General features: G+C 61.0%; 2 protein-coding genes across 7 annotated transcripts in view; one reads left to right on the top strand and one right to left on the bottom strand.

The window, feature by feature from the left end:
* NFIC (nuclear factor I C) overlaps positions 1 to 3,897 on the bottom strand; it is a 63,534-nt gene extending 59,637 nt beyond the window's left edge. For 4 of the 6 annotated variants that reach the window (XM_045491435.1, XM_045491433.1, XM_045491437.1 and 1 more), the window contains exon 1: positions 2,440 to 2,754. In XM_045491435.1, the coding sequence (XP_045347391.1) occupies positions 2,440 to 2,739 (300 nt within the window). In that variant the 5' untranslated portion in view covers positions 2,740 to 2,754. Of the gene's footprint in view, positions 1 to 2,439; positions 2,755 to 3,295 lie in introns of those variants that run through there. The other 2 variants (XM_045491440.1, XM_045491442.1) reach the window with 1 other exon arrangement.
* Positions 3,297 to 10,374, top strand: LOC123604884 (translation initiation factor IF-2-like). Its single transcript, XM_045491039.1, has 3 exons — positions 3,297 to 5,996; positions 7,904 to 7,977; positions 10,093 to 10,374. The coding sequence occupies exon 1, from the start codon at positions 3,297 to 3,299 to the stop codon at positions 4,812 to 4,814; it is 1,518 nt and encodes a 505-aa protein (XP_045346995.1). The 3' UTR covers positions 4,815 to 5,996; positions 7,904 to 7,977; positions 10,093 to 10,374.
* The last annotated feature ends 4,400 nt before the right edge of the window (positions 10,375 to 14,774 follow it).

The raw sequence follows: 14,774 nt of genomic DNA, 5'->3' as shown, positions 1-14,774 counted from the left end.
CTGAGTTTCTTTCCAAAGCAATTGGTGCCTTTGGACCTGTTTGTTCCAAGGCCCAGAAGGGGAGGGGGGCAGGTCTAGGTCCTGGCCCTCTGGAGCACAATTTAGCTCGGTGGCTAAAAGATGAAATAACGCGCCCTCGGATGCACAAGTCTGTGGACCGCCGCTCGATGCCAGTCTCTAACACTAACGCCAACAATTCGGGCCAGCTCCGGACTGAGCGTGCTCCCCCAGTCCCGACGACCCCGGATGTCCCCAGACATTGTCCAGTGTCTCCTGGGGCACAGCAGTCCCGGGTGAGACCCCCCCCCCCACCGGCTGTAAATGCCGCCAGGTAGACTCAACACCCCATTTGGGACTGTTTTTGAAAAATAGGTCAGCATCAGTGTCTGAGACTATGTGTTTGTTCACCTGTGCAATGGGTCAGGCGGGGCTGAACGAAAATCTAGCTTCTTCCCCGGAGTGGGGTCCCGCACAGGGAGGGATGGTGAGGAAGGCTGGTTTATTACTTGGGACACTTGTGTATCCTCTTGAGATGCCCAGCGATGGTTTGTGGAACGAAAAGCAAACTTTTTAAAGAGGGAGTGGAATTCACAGAGCGGCTCCGGCAGGGACCATCGGTGCCCACGAGGTAACTCCATGGCTACCACACCCAGAGAACAGAGGGCCCAGCACCGCGCCAGGCCTTGGCCACGCATACCTACGACAGGGTCACCCTCCTCGGCCCGTGTGTGTCCCCATTTTACGGAGAAGAAACTGAGGTCCTAGGAGGGATGTGAAGGTCTTTGGTCTCACGTGAAGGTAGGCTAGGACACAGACACAGAACGCCGTGCCACGCAGGTTCTCACGTATCACACACACACACACACACACACACACGTGTGCAGTGGCCCGGGGCACACCAACACCTGAGCTCCTCCCCCATGGTTGCCCCATCAACCCCTCCCCAGGGCCAGCCCCGGGCTCCGCCTGGAGGTGGGGGGAGGCGGGGCGGTTTGTCCCTCGACCCTCCCAAGCACAGGTGCCTGTGCCCGCGAGGGTCAGTGTGGGTCTGCGCGTGCTTTTCTGGGTGCCTGGGGGTCATGTACACCATGACAGGCTGTGGGGGGCGTGGGCGTGCGAATGGTCCTGCACAGATGTGTCCCACTGCACCAGGCGACCCGTGGGACAGGCTGGTGTCGGGCAGGGCAGACCAGGAGTGTCGGGAGTGTCGTGTCTGGGGGCTGGCAGCGAGAGCGCAGGGGAGGGGGAGGACCCGGCTTGACTGGCAGCGGGTGGGAAGGTGACCAGACTATGTGACCCTGATGGGGGAGCCCTTTCACCCCTTCCCAAACAGCCCCCCCCCCAAATGGGATGCAGGTTCAAAGAAACAAGGCGGAGACTCAGGTCTGGCCTTGGCGCTTTTATATTTAGAAAATTATATAAAGTTCCCTGGTGTGGGGGTGGGGGTGCGGCGGGGATTCCCCTGTAGGGGAGAAAACAACACTTTGTGCCCGGCAGGTCTGGCCTAGTAGGGGGCAAAGGCACGGAGGCAGGGCCGGAGGGGGGGGGTGGCTCCCAGCATAGGGGGGTCAGGGGGTGTCCTTGGCCAACTCTCCTGAGCCCGACTGGCCCCGCGCGCTTCGCTTCTGTAACCGGCCATCCCTCGGGACCTCCTCCGCCCGCGGAGTCGGGGGACCCCCGCCGCCCCGCCTCCCTCCGGGGCAGGTCCCCGCGCACGCGCAGCCCCTGGCGGGAGAAGGCGCCGCCGCCACCGTGTGATCGTGTCCCGGCGCCACCTCGCGCCGAATCGCAAGCCAGGACCACCTGGGGACAGCGTGTGGCGTACCCCGAGTCAGGGGGAAGTGGAGGGGACCGTGTGTGGGGGGTGAGATGAGGGGACAGGGCTTTGGCCTGTAGAGGAAACACCCGTCCCTCACTCAGCAATCCCGGTTACAGGAAAAAAGGAAGTGGGGGGGGGGGGGCGAGGGAGAGTGTAGACCCATCCCCAGGAATAGTCACTCAGCGCTAATCACACGCTCACAGAGACACCCAAGTGTCCCCGGGGACGCAGCCACATGACAGAAGTTCCCCACTCACCGGCAACCCCCTAACCGCCACACATTCACTTGGGGACACCCCGCGGGTCACCCAGGGACATCGCGGCCCTCGGGGACACACACCCCGCCATACGGCTTCACGACACCTTCCCACAGGGACGCACGGTTACCCAGACACGCACACACTACCCCTCAGCCGCACAATGCTCCAACACGGACGCAACACAACACGCACAGCCACGTGGATGCGCAGACACACACAGACACATAAAGGAGAGGACTCGACGCCTCGAGACCCACGGACCCCTGCACGGAGGCGGGACTACCCAGCCATACAGACACGCGGACGCACTCCCGGCTTCCGTGCTGACCCGTCCCGGAGCCCAGAAGCCCCCGCACGCACCCCTCGAGCGCCGGATTGCCCCCGACGCCCTCGGACTGGACACCGGAACCCTCGAGCGCAGCCACCGACGCTGGCGGGCCTGGGGCGCGCCGGGCCGAGACCCGGTGACCCCTCCCGGCTGGGACCCGGCGCGCGCCGTGGAGGGGCCGGGGTCGGCCCGGGGGCGGGGCTCGGGCACCGCAGGAGCAGGCCGGGGGGCGGCCCCCGCGCGGCGCCCGGCGCGGCCGCCCGCCGGGCTCCAAGTTCAAGGCGCCCGGCGGCGGCCGCTGCGCGCTCTCCGCCCCTCTCCGCAGCGGCCATTTTCCGCTAGCTGGCGCGCGGCGCTCGCCCGGCCCGGGGCGCCCCGCGGGGGCCGCCGCGACCCCCGCCCCGCACGGCCGGGGCGGGCGCCCCCTCCTCGGCCCGCTCTCCCCCGCGGGCTGCGCGCTCGGGGGTCGTGCGCTCCGGGCCGCACCCTCCCGCCTGTGGCCGGGCCAGGGAGGAGGCGGGAGCCGGGTCTGGCGTGTGTGTGTGTGTGTGTGTGTGTGTGTGCGCGCGTGTGGGGTGGGGGGGGGGGACCCTCTCCCGGGAGCCCCGCCCTCATCGCCAACTCCGCTGCGCCAGCCCGGGGCCCCCCACTTGGGGTCCCCCGCTGCGCCCCGCGCGCCAGCTCCGCCCCCAGCCGCGAGGGGGGGGGGGCGGATCGGCGGGCGGGGGTCCCGCGGCGGCGGGCGGTGGGGGGGGGGTCCCCGCCTCGAGCCCCTCCCCCGGGCGGCCCCCGCCCCCCGCCCCCCCAGACCTTGCAACTTTCGCCGGGAGCCCACGCACCACCCCAAAAACTCCCCGGGCGAAAACGAAAGTGGGGGCGGCGACGTACCATGGCGCTGCTGCGAGGAGGCGAGGCCGGCGCCGGAGCGAGCGCGCTCGGTCCCCGGCGAGGGGGGGCCGGAGGCGGCGGGAGGAGGCGGCGAGGGAGGGCGCGCGGGGGAGGGAGCGAGCGCGCGAGGGAGGGGGGCGCGCCGCGCCCGCCCCCCCGGCCCGCAGGACCCTCCCCTCGGCCCGCCCTCCCCCCGGCCCCGCGCGCCGCCCGCGCCTCAGGCCGCTCCGCGCCCGGGCCCCGGCTGCGGCGGCTCCGGCTGCGGCTCCATCCCCGGCCCGGCCCCGCGCGAGGGGAGGCCGAGCAAGCGGCCGCCGCGGCGGGTCGCGGGGCCCGGGTCGGGCGGGCTGCGGAGGACGCGGACCCACCTTCGCCGCGGCGCGCGCGCGCTCGCGCGCACACACACACACACACACACGCGCGCGCGCAGAGGGCTCGGGGACACTCGCGGCCCGGGCCTCCTCGACTCCGACGCGGACACGCCACGCACACCGACGCGCGCAGACCCACACACTCGTCACGACACACACAGCCTGCGGTGCCATGCAGACACACGGGGACCCGCGCTGGCAGCCGATGCGGTGTCTCGGACGCACAGCCCCTGCGGGCTGCCACGAACACAGACTCACACAGCCTGCGGGTGTCACCCAGCCAGACGCTCGGGGACTCACATATTCACAGCCTGCGGGTGTCACCCAGACAGCCACAGCCGCCACGCTGTCCCGTACACAGACTCACAGCCTGTAGGGTGTCACCTGGACGCTCGCCCAGGTTGACAACCCTAGGAAGACACTCCGGGCCTGGGACTGACCTGCACCCCCACCCCCAGGACCCCCCCCCCCCCCCCCCCCCCCCCCCGGCGATTGCGCCAGCCACCCAGACCAGCGAGTGCAGGTGTCCCGGATACACGCAGTCACAACAGGCACGCAGAGCGGGGGGGAGACGGGACAGATGGGGACGCAGACAGAGACTCGGACACCGAGGACGACAGACCTGGGGGGGCGGGGGTCCCCTGCGGGACCCGCAGGGGCTCCAGCGGGGCGGGGGGCGGGGAGCGCGCGGCGGCTGCACAGGTGGGGGTGAGCGGGCGCCCCCTCCCCGGGTCAGGATTAATGGTGGTGCCTCTGCAGCGGGGTGGGGGGAGGGGGGAGGGGGAGGGGCGGGGCCGAGGAGGGTCAGCCCCCCCCCCGCCCCTGCCGAGCGGGCAGCCGAGAGCTGGGACGCGGTGCCGCAGCGCCCCCCCACCCCTCAGCGCTCTCCCGCAGTCCCCCTCCTCCGGCCGCCGCAGAGCAGGCGCCGCCCCCTTCCCCCCCCTCCTCGGCTCTGCGTCTGGCGCAGCTGGGGGACGACGGGAGGGGTCTCGCCCGAGCCTGGTGGGTGGAGAAGATTCTGTTATCATCCTTCGGTCCGGGTTTCCCTGTGCCTGCGACCCCAGTTCCCCCGCACTGGGGGCTCCGGGGTTCAGGGACCCCATTGGGGAAGTGGTTCCCAGCTCCCCCAGGGAGGACGCCAGGGTTGAGGGTGGGGGCAGGCGGCATCTCACGACCAGAATCGGGCCCTGGGCCGCCCTTCTGGAGCCATGGCTGACTCTGGGGGCTTCTGGAAGTTGACTCTGCTGTTCTGTGCGCGCCGCTGGGCATCCCAGAGGCTGGGAAATCTCGAGCAAACGAGATGTGACACTACCCTGCCTACATAGTAGGTGCTCAGTAAGCCTCGGCCCGCACGTAGCGGATCTCCACCGGGCCGGGAGCACCCACTCTGAGGCCTGAGGTCTCATCCCATCTGCACACTCTCCTAGGTTTTCAGAAGGGAAACTGAGGCCCAGAGAGGGCACCTCATTTTCCCCTGGTCAACCAGCATGTCGGGAGCCCGAGGACCCTAATCCTGGCGCCTTCTCCAGGGCGCTCCGCTGGGGGGAGGGGAACGCTGTGCAGGTGGCCTTGCCTCTCACAAACCTGAAGCCGGAGGAAAGGGGGTGCCTCTTCTGGTTCTGGCAAGGGAAGGGTTAAGGGGATAGCGACCCCTTCCCCCACCCACCTTGCGGCTCTCTCCCCCTCTCCACCCTCCTTCCTCATCTCTAATCTGCCTCTGTTAATCCCCAGCTTGAGTCCTCTGTCCCTCCCTCTTAGGTACCTGGGAGGAGGGGGGGGGGGAATGGGTTGATAGCAGCCAGATCCCAGGGGTTGGGGCCCAGGGGACAACCGGGGACGGCACCGACGGAGCCCCCACCCATCATTTCCCCCAGGAGGCCACCCCTGGGCTGTGGGAACAGTGCTGCATGTGAGCCTGCTCAGTTACCTTCGTAGCAGCCCTATAACTCCATCTCCGTTTTATAAGGAAACTGAGGCTCAGAGAGGTTTAGATAGGTCCCTGAGGTCACCCAGCTAGCCCAGAGGATGCTTTCCTGACTGAATCGCATCATTTCAGCTTCTTCTGTGATCCGAATAGGCTGGGAATCTCTCAGACCATCACCTCCTGCTTCCTGTATGACCGTAGGACACAGCTGAGCTGAGTTTCTGCCACTGTGGAGCAAAGCCCCCCCTTCCTCCAGATGTTTGGCCTGAAGTTCTTTGACTCTGTTTCATTCCTGGGAGATGGAAGGGATTCGTCAACGCATGAAAGGGGTCCAGCCTTACGCAGACCAAAGAGAGGATGGCAAACAGGAAGAAAACGCCATATGCTTTGGCACTCATCAAAGAAAGTAGGTAAAGATGTTTAAACTGATAAAAGCTAGTGCTGGTGAGGATGTGGTGAAACAAACATTTTCATAAACTGCTTGGAGGTGAATGTGGGTATGAATTGGGAGAGCCGTCTGGCGTGCGCGGCGGAGGCCTAAGACAAGGTTCGACCTTATGGTCTAACTTCTGGGAGTCTATCTCGAACTTCTACAACGTATTCGTGCCCCTGAAGGTGCCGTTGCTGTATGCTTGTGAAAATGGCCATACGGCGTTTCGCAGCCCTTTTTTCGTTACATGCACGCCGGAGCTGTTTTAGACTTTTTATTTCCTAATCATCTCTCATCAACTTTTTGTTAATGTTTATTTATTTTTGAGAGAGGGAGAGCGAGAGAGACTGGGGGGGGGAGGGAGAGAGTACAAGTGGGGTGGGAGGGGCAGAGAGAGAGAGAGACAGACAGACAGACAGACAGAATCTGAAGTGGCGTCCAGGCTGTGAGCCGTCAGCCCAGAGCCCAACACAGGGCTCCAATTCACAGGGTACACAAGATCATGACCTGAGCCAAAGTCGGATGCTTCACCGACGGAGCCCCCCGGGCGCCCCCATCTCTCATCGACTTTAAAAAATTTTTTTTTTCAACGTTTATTTATTTTTGGGACAGAGAGAGACAGAGCATGAACGGGGGAGGGGCAGAGAGAGAGGGAGACACAGAATTGGAAACAGGCTCCAGGCTCTGAGCCATCAGCCCAGAGCCCGACGCGGGGCTCGAACTCACGGACCGCGAGATCGTGACCTGGCTGAAGTCGGACGCTTAACTGACTGCGCCACCCAGGCGCCCCATCTCTCTCTCTCTCTCTCAAAACAAACAACCTTTAAAGTGCCCAACAATACCAAACACCCAAGAGCCTGTGAGTACACGGACCTCTTCCACTCTGCAACCGCTTTGGAAAACGGACGGGCATGCATCACAACACTGAATATTCATGTGCCACATAACATGGCCTTTCCTCTCCCAGGTACGTATCCACAAGAAGCCCTTGCTCGCTGCCTCCGGGAGCAGTCCTCGCGGCCCTGCGATAGAAGGCAAAAACCCAGAAGCAACCCAAGTACCCATCGCTGGGAGAAGGGAGAGGTGCACTGTGGGAAATTCACCTACAGGCGTATGTATCAGCAGCCCAGCCGTGTTCCCACCCCAGGCGAACAGCATGGAGGGACCGAACAACGTGACATTGGGTGCGGCAAGAAGTCCCCCAGCGTTACACGTAGCGTGATAGTCTCTCTCTTTTTAAATGTTTATCTTTTTTTTTTTTTTAATTTTTTTTCAACGTTTTTTAATTTTTGGGACAGAGAGAGACAGAGCATGAACGGGGGAGGGGCAGAGAGAGAGGGAGACACAGAATCGGAAACAGGCTCCAGGCTCTGAGCCATCAGCCCAGAGCCTGATGCGGGGCTCGAACTCACGGACCGTGAGATCGTCACCTGGCTGAAGTCGGACGCTTAACCGACTGCGCCACCCAGGCGCCCCAAAATGTTTATCTTTTTAAAAATGTTTATTTATTTATTTTGAGAGAGAGAGAGAGCGCGCCAATGAGCGGGGGAAGGGCAGAGAGAGAGAATCCCAAGCAGGCCCCACACGACTAGTGTAGAGCCCGACACAGGGCTTGATCCCGTGAACCGTGAGGTCATAATCTGAGCCGAAACCAAGACTCAGACGCTCAACCGACCGAGCCCCCCCGGCTGCCCCAGCATGATAGCCTCTTTATGAAGTTATGATACTTGAAATGGGAATGATATTTTGGGGGTCACAACCATTTGAGACACAGTTATCTTTGAGCGGGGGAAGGGATCAATTCCAGATTGCGGGGTGGGGCTACGTCAGGGAGAGGAGTCGGAGAGCAGGATGGGGTTATTGCTAAAATTCTGTTTATCCAGGTGGGGTTCACTTGGCGGGTGTTTATTCCACGAGCCGACCGTAAACTTTACTGATAAATGGAGCAATGATGACGGTAAGTCATGGGCGGACTGGGGTTGAACTCATTCCAGCATCTGACGCCCAAGCAAACGGCAGAAGCACCAGCTCACAGCCATGTGCCAGAGGGAGCTGTGGCCCCACGCAGGGGGTGTGGGGACGTCCATCTGGTTGATTCACTGCTCCGTCCCGGGCACGGAGAACAGCTCCCGCTACCTAGTAGGTGGTCAAGAAATATTTGTTGCATGAATGAAAGTTTCAGAGGGATCAAAGGCCTTGTAAAGTCCCCTCTTATTTACTTATTTTGAGAGAGAGAGAGAGAGAGGGCAGGGGAGGGGCAGAGAAAGAGGGGGAGAGAGAGAATCCCAAGCAGCTGAGCCCAAATCAAGTCAGACGCTTCACCCACTGAGCCACCCAGGAGCCCCATAAAATCCGCTTTGAAAAGCAAATCATATCGGGGCGCCTGGGTGGCTCAGTCGGTGAGACGTCCCACGTTGGCTCGGGTCATGATCTCACAGTTCCTGAGTTCGAGCCCTGTACTGGGCTCTGTGCTGATGGCTCAGAGCCCGCTTCAGATCTTCTGTCCCCGCTCTCTGCCCCTCCTCCTCCTCCTCTGTCTCTTTCAAAAATAAACATTAAAAAAATAAATAAATAAATAAATAAACATTAAGAAAAGAGAAGAAAAAAACTACTTAAAAAACCCCCAAATCATATATATGTATGTAACATACTGGTATGTATTATATATACATGTAAAACGTATAACATAAAATGTAGATGTGTTTATGCATTATATATTATGATTTAGTATACGATGCATGTTTGTGTATTTGTATGTGTATATCTGAAATATGTTTTTTAAGTAACTCAACACGTAAAGGCACATATTTAGTAGAGTCGCACACACAGGCACACACACCCCAGGGTTGCTCAATCACAGCGCTGACGTGGACTGAGGTCCAAGATGCTTTGTGACGGAAGGGAAGGAGAAAGCAAACCCGAACCGCTGAATCATTGAAGACACACTTCCAGCATTTGTGCAAGAACACAGCCAGAGCCACACGGGGCCAAGCTGCAGGCACTGACCCGGTGACGTGGGGGACATGTCTAGCCCCATTCTGCAGCTAATTACCCCAAGTTCCTTTCTGCTCAACTCTGCCCCAGTAGCCCCAAAGCAGCCCCGGACGAGCAGTAAACCCATGGGCACGGCCGTGTGTCTGGCTTCTCTATGTTAGCATAAGTCTTTTTAATGTTTATTTATTTTCAAGAGAGAGAGAGAGAGAGAGAGAGGGAGGGAGAGAACGAGCAGGGGAGGGGCAGAGAGAGAGAGGGACGGAGCATCAGAAGCAGGCTCCGCCCTACTGCAGAGAGCCCGATGTGGGGCTCGAACTCTCGCCCCCTGAGATCATGACCTGAGCCAACCAACTGAGCCATCCGGGCGCCCCGCTCAGCATAGTTATTTTGGGGTTCGGCCATTCGGTCACCTATGCCTTTTTATCGCTGGCTAGGGTCCCGCCGTCTGGATAGGTCACCCTGGTTTATCTGGCTCTCCTTCCCCCTGGGTGAAGACCCAGGAGGAGAAGAAAGGCTGCATCCCATGGGGGCGGGTGGGTGTCCTTTCAAGACCGTGCCGAACTGTTTTCCAAAGTGGTGGCACCATTTGACACGCCCACCGGCAGGGATCTGGTGGGGAGGGTGGGTTCTAGCTGCCTCCCATTGCGGGGGTCGAGCCTGAACAAGCGGGAAGTGTGGAGGCATCCTTTCAGACAGGGGAGGGCGGGGAGGGGAGGCAGTGGGCACATGAGAGGTAAAGGGCACGGGAGCTATAGATGAGCAGAACCCTGCTGGCCACGCCCCCCAGGCCCAGGAGAGAGAAACAGCTCGGGGTCCGGGGCACAGCCGCTGCATCTGGGTTGTGAGCAGGGATCCTTGCTCCCCTATCTGGCGGGGATGGCCAATTCTCCCAGCAAAAGTCAGACTCCCGGGCCTGCCCTCGGGAGGCCGAAGTTAGGTTTGGAGCATCAAACCCCACGCTGGCCCTGAGTGATCTCCACGTGCATCCACGGGCAGCCACTTGCCGGGGAACAGCCAGAATCTTTCCATCCTGTCTCCCTTTGACACAAGGATTTGCCTTCTGGGTGTCTACCTCAAGGGATAAGGAAGCAGGCAAGTCACAGACAGGAGCCACCCAGCCTGGGTTCATATTCTGGCAGCGTGACGCTGGGCCAGTCGCCTCAACCATCCGAGCCTCGGTTTACCCATCTGTAAAACGGGATCGGAGTAGCTGTAGCAAGGATCGAGTAGGTTCACGCTTGCCAAATGCCTAGGACAGGACCCGGCGGGCAGCAAATCATGGAGAAGGGTCTGTTATGTGAAAACAGGGGCATCTGGGGGGCCCAGTCGGTTGGGCGTCCGACTTCGGCTCAGGTCATGATCTCGACAAGCTCCCTTTGTGTCCCTCATGATCTCGAGTACAAGTGCACCAAGCTCCCTTTGTGTCCCGCACTATTCAAAGTTGCTCAGGGGTCAAAAACTTCTGTAAAGAGGCAGAGAGTAAATATTTTCAGCGTTGCCAACCAGATGGCCCCTGACGCACCTACTCAGCTCTGCCCTTGTCGCTTGAAAGCCAAAAGCCACCAGGGACAGCATGCGAACAGACGGGGCTGTGTACCAATAAAACTTTATTTATGAACACCGACGTGTAAATGTCACATAACTTTCCCCTGTCACGAAATCTTATTCTTTGGATTTCTTCCAACCGTTAGAAAATGTAAGACCAGTGGTGCCTCGGTGGCTCAGTGGGTTGAGCCTCCGACTCTTGGTTTCGGCTCAGGTCGTGAGTGATCTCTCGGCCATGAGATCGAGCCCCGAGGGGGGAGCCTGCTGCACACGCACAAATCTGGCCCCTGGAATGTAGTTTGCTGATCCCCACGTTAACTCATCGCTACTGTTCCATGTGAAAGAGACTGTCATCATTCTATTTCTTTTTGAGAAAGAGAGAGCACTTGAGTGGGGCAGGGGCAGAGGAAGAGGAGAGAGAATCCCTGGCAGGCCCCACGCCCCTCATGGAGCCCACCACAGGGCTCAGTCCCACAACCGACCGTAACGCCGCGTGGCACGCCCAACTAACTGGGCCACCCAGGCTCCCCTGTCATCATTCTGATTGTATAGATGGGGAAACTGAGACAGAGAGGTTGAGAGAGTTGCCCAAGGTCACACAGCCAATAGGGGGGAAGTCTGGGGTTTAAAGCTGGACAGTCTGGCTCACAGGGGCCATCAGCCTAACCCCCGGACAGTCTTACCTTGTGGCTCTTGGCTGTGAAATAGGCCAGGAAAAAACAAGGGTGGGGGCAGAGGGGGGGACAGACCATGAAGAAAGAGATCACAATCGCAACAATGGTATTAGACGATTTTTTTTTTTTTTTTTTGCTATGCTTTTCTCCCCCAGTGTTGCAGGGGGTCAGGGTGTCCAGACTTTGCAACAGAAGCCACTGTCCCCACCTTAGCAGAACTTGTTCAGCCTTCAGATGTTCCCTCTGCAAAATCTCAGAATCACCCTTTGGATCCTCGGGAGCCCTGGAGGTTAAACAGTAGCAGGTATCATTATGCCCATTTTATAGATGAGGAAATTGAGGCCCGCAGGTGGCCCTGAAGCCCTAATAACGGCTTCCATTGTGTAGGCAGCCGTTTCCGGCTATTATCCCATTTGGTGCAAAACCAGGCCTGGGGGCAGGCAGGGGAACCCTCATTAGCCTGCTCTTCTCGAAAGAGGCAGTACTTGGGCTGGGAGAAGGAAGTGACTTGCCCAGGGTCACATGGCGGCGGGTAAGCTGCTGTGACCAGGTCTGCTGGGGACACGTTCCCTCGGGCAGGCTCCGGGACCCGGCAGGCGAGGATGTCCCTGCACGCTCTGTGCCCAGGGACCCAACAACCAGCCTAGGTGTGCCGAGGGCCCCCTTTGTCACCGCTGTTGCCTGTCTGGGGTCTGTCTCCAGGGGCGAGGGCCAGACTTCGGGCCTGTTTGTATTCCTGGCCTTGTCCGAGCCCTCCCCGAGGCTCCAGATCCTGAGAACCAAAATGAGGGCGAGGCACTTAATGGGGGGCCGTAACATTGCAGGGAGGGGGGCACCCAAAACCCAGTCCTCAAGATAACTAATCTCATCACACAATCTTGTCAAGACTCAAACAATCCACAACCAACAGAACCAACGTGTTTGTTTCTTTAATTCGTCTTCATGTTTATCTTTTGAGAGAGAGAGAGAGAGCGCACTCGAGCGAGCAGGGGAGGGGCAGAGAGAGAGGGAGACAGAGAAGCCGAGGCGGGGTCCAGGCTCTGAGCTGTCAGCACAGAGCCCGACGCGGGGCTCGAGCCCACGAACCACGAGATCCTGACCTGAGCCGAAGTCGAACGACTGAGCCCCCCAGGCGCCCTGAGAATCCTTGTGTTTCCATAAAGACAAGGTCAGTGCTACTCCTGATTTGTGTGTTTTGGCCTCAGGTGTGTACCTGGCACCCCTTCCTGGAGGTCCAGGAAGACCAGATCCAAGGTGGCCTGGGGAGACAGATTCTGCCGTGGAGGGAAAGGGCATCCCAGGGGGAGGGAACGGCCCAAGCAAAGGTGTGGAGGCAGCGTGTTGAGTAACCAGTGGGGGAGGGGCCGTAGCCGAGGGGGGGCCCTGAAGGCCGCGTCTGCTGTCCTTTGGGCAGGCTGCCCCCTTTTCTGGAAAATGCAGGGATGCGGTGGCTGATGAGAGGCTCCCAACTCCCTTCCCGCCACCCCCACTCCCAGCCGCCAGGCGTGAGGCCGGGAGTGTGATTTTCAGGGTGAGCCCAGCCTAGGCTTCCTTCCAATCCCTCCTTCCTGCCAACAGCTCTCTCCTCCTTTTGATTCTGTTGGAAAAAAAAAAAAAAAAACAAAAAACCTCTCCCTCCCCCCCCCCCCCCACCGCTGCCGGGAGGAATCTGACCTGGCAGAGGGCCCGGGTCTCCGCCCTCCCCCATGCTGTCCTTTGCCAAGTGCAACGTGGGCAAACCAGGGGACCCTCTGCGGACGGTGCCCCCCACCCTGGGCACAGAGGCATGGAGGGACTCCCTGCCTCGGTTTCCCCCTAGGAGGGCAGCAAGGCTGCTCCAGAGACCCCTGGTCCCCTCCGGGGCTCAGCTCCACACCCCACCCCTCCTCGACCTAAGACCATCTGTTCATCATTGAGAACCTCAGCGCTGGCTGGGGTTTCGTTGGCAGAGAGATTCTGGAGCTCAGGGGCAGGAAGCCTGGGCCCGAAGCGGAGGGGGAGGAGAGGGCTGGCCCAGGCCTCAGCCACCTAACCCCCTTGGTCCGAGCTGGGCTTCTGGGCTGGGTAGGGTTTCGAGACCCCTACGCTTGCCTCCACACGCCCACATGGACCCGTCTCCTCTGCTCCCCGGGGACCGGGATGGATGGCTTCGGGCACTGGCCAGAACCGAGGTCCAACAGCCGGCCGCTTGGCAAGGCCTCGCCAGGCCACAGAACCTTCCCACAAACACAACCCCGGGCTGCCTCCCTTACTCCCCCCCTCTAATTCAAACAGAAATCACATGGGCTGCCCCCCCCACCCCGCCCCGCCTGGTTCTCCTTGCCAGGCCTGCTCCTCCCTCTTGTAGCCCAATGAACCCCTGGGGTTCCCCTAGGGCTGGGGGGGGGGAGCGGTGAGTGGGGGAGGACGGGAAGGGGAACAGAGGCGAGCTGGAGCTTGGGGGTTGGGGGGAGGGGCAGCCTAAGGATAATTCTAGTCATCTTTCACGAATTCATTCATCAACATTCGGTGAGCACTTGCTGTGTGCCAAGGGCTGTTCCGGGCACGGAGGAGACAGCAGGGAACACAAAGTCAAACTTTGTGCCCTCATGGAGCTGATGATCCAGTGGGGGAGACAGACGGTAAGTGAGATCCAGAAGTGGAATGAACCGTGTGCTGGGGGGCGGGGTCGCTGAGAAACACTATGCGGGGGGAGAGAGGGAGGGGAGGTGGGGGGCGGGGTCACGCTTGGGGGTACAACTTGAAGGAGCTGAGACCTGAAGGAAGTGAGGGAGGAGGCATGTGGATGTCTGGGGGGGGGGGCGGGGGGAGAGGGTTCCAGAGCGAATAGTCCATGCAAAGGTCCGGGGGCAGGAATGGGCCTGGCACCTGGGAGGAACAGCAAGAAGGCGTGTGTAGCTGGCGCAGAGTGAGCGAGGGAGGGGGCGAGGCCAGGGAGGGGACAGGAGCAGGTCGTGCAGGGCCCTGGCGGCCGTGGGGGAGGACTTGGGATTTTTTTTTTTTTTAACTCCCAGAGAGGTGGGGGCCCTGGAGGGCTGTGGGCAGGGAAGGGCGGGCCTGACTCGGGTGCTCAGGGGCGCCCTCTGGTGGCCGCCGTGCGGAGGACGGACTGTGGCGGCGAGGGCGGGAGCCCGGGGACCACGACCCACGACCCAGGGGCGTGCCCTCTTTCGGGTGGGGGCTAATGAGAGCGGGAGCCCACGAAGGCTGTGACCCGCCTCGCTGGAGCCTCTCTTCGCATCGCTCCCCAAGGAGGTATTGTCGCTCCCCCGTGTGATGGATGAGCCTGTGGCCCAGAGAGGGAGAGGACTTTGCCCCAAACCGCACAGCCTCTAGGTGGCACGTCACATCTCCCCACTGTCTAAAGCCCTCCATGGCTTCCTCTTGTCCTCTCCGCAGCCAACGGGAGGACCCGCCCCGTCCCCTCCTTGGCCGCCCCTCGCTCCCTCTGCTCCAGCACCCGGGCCTCCTGGCCGTGGCTCCCACACGCCAGGCCCGGCGCTGCCCCAGGACCTTTGCACGGGCTCTGCCTTCTGCCCGG

The sequence above is a fragment of the Leopardus geoffroyi genome, chromosome A2 (assembly GCF_018350155.1).
Source record: "Leopardus geoffroyi isolate Oge1 chromosome A2, O.geoffroyi_Oge1_pat1.0, whole genome shotgun sequence".
NCBI lineage: Eukaryota > Metazoa > Chordata > Mammalia > Carnivora > Felidae > Leopardus > Leopardus geoffroyi.
This window is presented reverse-complemented; position numbering and strand designations above follow the sequence as displayed.

Excerpts from the sequence above, each read along its gene's own strand:
- LOC123604884 (XM_045491039.1), top strand. The coding sequence starts at position 3,297 with ATGGCGCTGCTGCGAGGAGGCGAGGCCGGCGCCGGAGCGAGCGCGCTC.